The sequence below is a fragment of the Dendrobium catenatum genome, unplaced genomic scaffold, assembly GCF_001605985.2.
Source record: "Dendrobium catenatum unplaced genomic scaffold, ASM160598v2 fragScaff_scaffold_875, whole genome shotgun sequence".
Taxonomy (NCBI): Eukaryota; Viridiplantae; Streptophyta; class Magnoliopsida; order Asparagales; family Orchidaceae; genus Dendrobium; species Dendrobium catenatum.
In genome coordinates, this window is record NW_021319337.1 from 496476 (window position 1) to 504479 (window position 8004).

The 8004-nt window shown below is 31.2% G+C and overlaps 1 protein-coding gene across 1 annotated transcript; it reads left to right on the plus strand.

The window, feature by feature from the left end:
* Window positions 1-6059: 6059 nt before the first annotated feature.
* On the plus strand, window positions 6060-7514 carry LOC110113146 (heavy metal-associated isoprenylated plant protein 35). The gene is made up of 3 exons (XM_020845585.2): window positions 6060-6242; window positions 6344-6419; window positions 6546-7514. The coding sequence occupies exons 1-3, from the start codon at window positions 6201-6203 to the stop codon at window positions 7358-7360; spliced, it is 933 nt and encodes a 310-aa protein (XP_020701244.1). The 5' UTR covers window positions 6060-6200; the 3' UTR covers window positions 7361-7514.
* The last annotated feature ends 490 nt before the right edge of the window (window positions 7515-8004 follow it).

Sequence of the window (8004 nt, forward strand, 5' to 3'; positions counted from 1 at the left end):
TTTTGATTGATTTATTTTTTGCTCTCGTTCTTGTGAAGACTCATCTCTGTGTGTTAATGAAGCCTCGTGAATGAGAGATTATTCTGTGCAGAAACCGAACGAGTTTGGAGGCCAATTCGAATAAGTCACGTCGCCAATGGCACATTGCATTGGTACATGATGCGTCCAGATTAGTCTCAGGATGTGTCTGGACACTCATCGTCGTCTCCATTTATAAAACTTGTAGCCTGAAAGCCGCTTCCATTGCACCCATCTTTGTTGCACGCCGCACCAACCATGACATTTCACTTTTGTCGTCATCACTACTTGTGAAGCCTCCCGTCGCCTTCATCCGATCCCTCATGGTGTCCTAGGTTAGTTTAGTTTATCTTTTTTATTAATATTTTTTATTTTAATGAGTTTCAATTCAAATAAATACTTGCAACTATTAAATCACTAAATAAGATTTGAATTGTAAATTTTAGTAATAATTTTTTAAGTTCTTTAAACCGGACTAATCAGCTCTTATAAAATGTGAAGGGAATTTGAGATATATTATTTCTTGAGAAAGAAATATTATTTTCTATTAAAAAAACAAATTTTCTTATGTAAACCCGAATCTCTAATCACCTTAGAGGATTGGAACCAAAGTCGTGTAAATTCTTTTATTGAATTGATGCATAGAGGAGCTTGGATCTATTGAATTGTAATCTCAACTTGATTTTAGTTCATTTGGAAAAAAAAAGTTTAAAAGTTCGCAAACTCTTGATATAATCTAACTTCTATACATCTATCCTTCTTATATACTTGTTGCTAATATATGTAACGTTTGTTACATATTCCTTACATTTAACGCCACTCACTCTGAAGACATGCTATCATTTGCGTCGTACTCGCCAATGATGAATTTGCTAATTGTAGCACTGGCATTTTCTTTGCTCGTTTTTCGTGCTATAAACAGTATGACACAACTCATAATTATCATTAATATTTATTGTTGTTATATGATTTTATAAATGTGTCATTGCGATAGATATTATTGATCATGTTATAGCTCGCATTCATAATACAGACAAATAAATTGTTGATCTTATCGTAGCTAGTGTATGTCATGCATTTATCTTAAATTCTTTATCGTCGTCATTAATTTTCCTAACATATTCGTTGTTTGCACTGACATGGTGTGATACTGTATTGACGTCTCTTTGATTGCTGCGAACAAAACAAACTATACATGTACATATTGATAGGGCATATTTCCTAAAAAATTAAAGCCAATATAAAATATACTGAAATCATTCTCTTCTCTCTTCATTTATTTGAATTTTTTAAACATCATCTCTATGATATTATAACATATTAGGAAATATTCAATATGCCTCGTAGTCTTTAACAAGATTAAAACTCTACTTTTTATTGCATGTAGCTTGCAATTCAAAGCTATCACTACATAAACACTTGTACTCTTCCATTTAGTTAGACATATGTCATTAATGTAGCTGCAAATTCAAAGCTATCACTAGCATAAATCACTTGTATTCTTTCCATTTAATATAACAAAATGACATCATTCCAAGGCAACATATTTTTCAACATCTCTATTGACATATTAAGAAGTGTGCTATTACACCCACTTGAGACTTAACACATTTTCAACATCATTTTATGAGGTACTACTAATGCATTATGCTCTATTTATATGTTATACAACATGAGAAAATGTTTTAAAAATATTTTAATTTTGTGTGGATAAATAAGTATATCAATAATGTATTGATATAATTTAATCTAGTCAACTTTAATGACCCGAAAAAAAAAAAAGAGTTATATTTGAGATACATAAAAATTTCACATTGCTCATTTGATAAATGGATTATTATTTTTAACTACTATATAAATTTTTTTTTTTTTTGTTATTTTTAGGCTTATAATATGTTGATCTAGTCATATTAGCTATTTGTATAAGATTAACACTGAAACAACTAGATACAATGTTAGGTACAGGTTGAATGGTCGACACGTTTTAGAGTTGAACATAAACCGATCGCATAACTCGAATGGCATCAATATGTATGAAGCATTTTTTCGTAATATATATATGATGTTTATCCTATTAACTCTTATAAATCTTGCTCTTATTATATATGAAATATCATAAGAGTATTCGTGTATGAAATTATCAAATTGAGCATTGCTCTTTTCACAAAATCAGCTATTATTAAGGTTATGAGTTATTTCAAAGATCGAACATCGCTAAAAAATTTTGATAGACTTTTCACTCTAATCAACCAACAAGCTGACTAATGAGCGTATGTTTGATATGATTTTAAATCAATCATTAGCATTTATCAATGATTCATGCTGCTCGAATCGAGAGTCTGGACGAAGCCAATCCATTACTATACATGATTTAGCTCAAGATATCATGTATGATATTGAGTTATTCTTAAACAACATCAAATCAATTCAAGATTAGATGGTTAACAACCCTAACTAATATGATAAAAATATATTGATTTTAAATGGTAAATGCTTCATTCAAAGGTTTAATTGTATGGAATAACCCTTATAATAAAAATATGAACAACCAAACCAATAAAGTTTAGGTAAAAGTCTTCTTGTGGGCCATGCCACACTTTCTAATGAGTTCTTGGTAGCTAATGAGAATGAAAAAAAAAAAAAAAAAAAGTTTGAAAGTAGTTGGAAAATAGAGTCCTTGCACATTTTCATTGTGACTTAGCATCCCTAATGACACATTTTCAAATGCAAAGGGGGAATTTTTGTATTTTGGTGAAATTAAAAGAGGACCATTTATACAAATTCAAAGGGAATTTTACAAATTAAGTAAAGTATTTTACAAATATTTTTTTATTTATTTTGTAAATAATTATTGTCCAAATGTGGAGAGAAATGGTAAAAAAAAAACAAATTGAAAAGAGTTTTGTTATAGTTATTTGTAGTCTACAAATTTTTAATCATAATGTTTTTAATTAATATGTTATTAAAAAATTTACCTCCAAATTTTGGGATAAAAAAATAATCTATGAAAATATTTGATATATATACATTATAATAATGGGAAGATAAATGTTATGAATTAAGAGATTAATATTCAAAACTATATGAGATTTAAATAGAAATAAATATAAATAATTACTTAAAACATGATACAATTAATGATAAAAATCTCAATTAATGATGATTTAATGAACTTGTTATTTCATTCTATATTTTTCTATCAATTATTTTATCTTATACACTCTTAATGTTATTAAAAGTACATACATATAATGAAAAATAGAAACAAATATCTAAATGTATAAATTAAGTTTATTTTCTTATAAATAAATAATATCTATTAGTTATATCTATTTTGATTAGAACTTTATTATTCCTTAAAATTATTAAATAATACAATAATTAAAAATAATATATTAAATATTCATATCATGATTATTTGATAAGTTTTATGCTGATTGTCGATTACTTAACGTAATCTTCATTTCTCTCCAGGATTTAGGGCCTGACGACAACAGTGTTACTTATTGAAATAAATAAATAAATAAATTGAATAATGGCACTCAAACTCACTTAAAACCCTAATGATTCCTATTCATTGGTGGAGGTGAGAGTGTTAGGGATCCCAAAGAAGTTATTGGATTCTCTCTCTAATTATTATAGATTGTAGTAGTTATTAGGTTCCATCTATGTTGAATTGATTCATTAGGAGAGGATTCTAATCCATTAGGTGGCATTGACTATTTAGAACCTTAACAAATGTTTTATATTTTTATTGATGCGTGATTGGAAATTATTTGAATTTAAGATTTTTAAAATATTTGCTATTTTTTAAGGAAGATTAAGGTTTTATTGGGAGTTTTTACGGGTCTTTTTTAAATTTTTTTTTTTGTTGCTAAAAAACTGCTTTAAGAAACAGTAAAAAAAGATGTTAAAACGAAGCCAAGACTTCATTTGAGATAACTTTCTTCTTATTTCTAAACAAGCTTACTAGTACTTTTTTTAATTCAAATTTTTATTACAAAAACTGCTTTTATCAACATTAAAAAAGCTAACCCAAATTAATATTAAGGCTTTGTTGGGATAACTTTCTTCATGCTTTTTAAGCGTTCGTTTGGGCGCTTTTTATTATTTTTTAAAATGGAGTTTTAAGTACAATAAATTAAAAATTTTGTTACTAAAAATTCTGTTTTAAAAACATAAAAAAGTCGTCCCAAACGAAGTATAAGCTAGTTGGGATAACTCAAGTAACAAAAATTACGAATAAAAAATCATAAGAAATTTAAAAAAATAAAAATAATAAAAAAAAAAGCTATTTTTCTAAGTTAAAAATATGATAATTAATAATAATAATGAGTGTTTTATTGCAAAAATTAAAACAAATACTTTTTATACAAATATATTTCAAATTTTATAAAATATTCCTGTATTATTTATTTATTTTTATTCCAATAAGTAAACTCCCTTGATATTTTTTTTTGCATGGTCTCAAAGTTCAACTCATTAATTTCTTGACAGTAATAATGATTGATGTTAGCTGCAGCCATTATTGCCTATTTTATCAGTAAAAATCCCACCATTCATTAGAAAAATATTTGCATCATATTAAATTATACATTTTGAAAAAATTACCAAATAGTCAAATTTTAAAAAAATAACAATTTTGATTCACTATACTAAAATAGACTTCACAACATTTTATTACGCTACAATGGTGGTTAAAACATCTACTACTTTCGTTGATGCGGTATCCAAACTACTGCACATCCGTCATATTTTTTATAGCTGAAAACAGCTTCCATGGCGCTAATTAAATTGCTGGCATAGATGTAGTTTTCACGCGAAGGGTTACTCCGTCGATGAAGTGGACTGCACACAAAGTGTTGATGACGATAGATTCGACGGTGGTCGCGGATTCGACGGGAACGGCGATTTTACAGCATTGGCAGGAATCGACGTCGGGCGAATGCAGGGAAAGGGAGGAATCACAAATGAAGCATGCGCGGGTCAAATGGCTCGGTTAGGGCACGAAAGGGTAAAAAAGCTGTTTGTAGCATCGGTTAAAACCGCTATGAATATCGATCTATTGATAGCCGCCACTATTAAAGGTTGCGAAAAACACATGTTTTTAGCAGTGATTGTGTGTTAAAATAAATTTGCTTATGATATATTTTTGAAAAATCCTATTATTTTAAATAAATTTTTCTATATATTTATTATTAAAAATAAATAATATATCATGTGGCATATTAAACTGTTGACATTATTGATTAATTGTCACCTTCCATGCATTAGAGCAATTGGATCTCATAAGTCCATATCATATTATTGATTACCTAACTGAAAAAGAATAATGCTGACATGGAGCCATGTGAGCAATGATAATGACTTAAAATATTATATAAGAAAAATTATTAAATTTATTTAAAATTATATAATATAAAACTCAAAAATAAATTTGATGATTATTAAAATATTTTTGATAAATTTAAAGTAAGAATATTTTAGTAAATATTTTTTATTTATTTTCAATTGAATATATTATAAAAATTATTTAATTAATAAACCTAGATTTACACTTTTATTAAAATAAATTTAATAAAAAAATCATATTTATAATTTTAGTTTCGATTATCCTGATCAAAATATATATGAAAAACTATTTAATTTATTTTAAAATTAATAAATTATTCTTTTAAACATATATAATAGTAATTTGAAGATTAATTTAATGTTCTAAGTTTACTTTGATATTTTATATCAGAAATTCTGATATAATTTTTTATTTATTTTAAAATCAACTTATTATAAAAAAATAGTTAATTAATTATATATTATGATTAAACTTATTAAATAAAAGGCTTCCAACTAAGAGGTCTAAGGTTCGAGTCTCTGTGTAATGTGTATGCATTGTGTGTGTGAGTTTGTCTTAAATGGCCTAAATGTCCCAAAAAAAAATATTACAATAATTTCATATATATATATATATATATATAGAGAGAGAGAGAGAGAGACTAAAAATAACAAAATTATCAGTATAACGGCAGAACTCCAAAACAAAAATTCAAATATTTTTAAACGCTTACTTGCCTTTATCCTAACTCGTCACATCCCACCGTTTTAGCGTTCCAAAGTCCCACACTCTCTCCATTTTCTCTTCTTCTTGTTCTCCTCCTGGTCTACTTCTTCTTTTTCTCCCTTTCATGGCATCTGGACCAGAAGGAACGGAGCCGGTGAACTACCAGGCACTTACCACTACACTGTTCTCCCTTTTTTTTGTTTCTTTTTTAGTTTAATGGTTAATAGTAACATCAGCAATGAATTGATCTGTCTTATTATAACACAGACGTGGGTGCTGAAGGTCTCGATCCACTGCGAAGGATGCAAGAAGAAAATAAAAAAAATTCTGCATAAAGTCAAAGGTAAGACCCGTAATCCCTTTAAAATCTCTTTTCAAGTATGGATCTTTTTCAACTTCCGACAATCTTGACTGGTTTTTTCCTCAATAAGTTTCAATCAAAATTGGATCTTTCCCCTTCAATCGTCAGGGGTTTATTCTATAGAAATCGATGCACAGCAGAACAGGGCAACGGTCACCGGCAACGTCGACGCTGAATCCTTAGTTCAAAAGCTTCTCAAGTACGGCAAGCACGCCGAGGTCTTGCCGGAGAAGAATTCTGCCGGCACAAATTCCTCCGCCGCCGCCGCCTCCCCCGCTGTGAAAACTGAAGCAAAGGGAAACGAGAAGGCCGGATCTGGAGCTGCAGCTGTTGCCGCAGTCTCTGCTCCTGAAACAGAGGAGAAAAAGAAAGCGGAAAAGGAAAAGGGGAAAGCCGCTGAGCCTCCGGAGTCCCCGCCGGCAACCGCAGCAGCCTCTGATGAGGTTACTGCTCCTAAGCCTGAGACTGATGCAACTTCACAAGCGGAGAAGAGCATCTCCGAGAAGGCGGCAGCTTCCGACGCCTCCAGCAAGAAGAAGGGTAAGGAAGTGAAAAGAGAAGAAACGAAGCCAGATGAACGGGAGGTCTCCAGCTCCAACAACGTAACCGTTGCGAATCCTCCCCCAGCTATTCCTTCTCCGGCGAACATTCAGCCGGTTTACACCACGGTTAGTTACCACACCGCTAATCCGAGCACAAGCTACGCTTACTACGCGGAGCCACCGCCGGAGATGCCTTCTAGCTACGCCTACCATGGCAACCTACCGCCTCCACCGGATTATCCCCCGCCAGCTGGATACTCGCCGGATTCTTATTATTACTCGTCGGAATCATATTACCGGTCGTTGGATCAGCCGTCGTCCTCGGCTGGATCGTACGATATGTTCAACGATGAGAATCCAAATGCTTGCAAACTAATGTGATAATTTTGCTGATGGAAAATCGGTGGAAAAAAATTCGCCGGTTTTTTTTTCTCGGAATTATCGGAATTTTATTTTTTCTTTCTTTTTTTTAATGGTTTCTGTGCCTTGTATTTGTCTTTGGTAAGTTAATAAAAGAGTGATGGTGTTGGCTAGTGGTAATTTTGTAATTTTGAAGTGAGCTATTTTTGTTGAGATTTGAGAATAGCTGGAGTGAAAGCAAAGTAAAAGAGATGGTGGTGATCATGATCAATTGGTGAAGAGAATTTTTTTTTTTTGGATTGATTTATTTTTTGCTCTCGTTCTTGATGAAGACTCGATCTCGTGTGTGTAATGAAGCCTCATGAATGAGAGATTATTCTGTGCAGAAACCGAACGAGTTTGGAGGCCAATTCGAATACGTCACGTCATCCAATGCACATTGCATTGGGTGACATGATGCGTCTAGATTAGTCTCAGGATGTGTCTGGACACTCATCGTCGTCGCCATTTATAAAACTTGTAGGCCCTGAAGCCGCTTCCATTGCACCCCATCTTTGTTGCACGCCGCACCCAAGCCATGACATTTCACTTTTGTCGTCATCACTACTTGTGAAGCCTCAAGTCTGCCTTCATCCACATCCCTCATGGTGTCCTAGGTTAGTTTA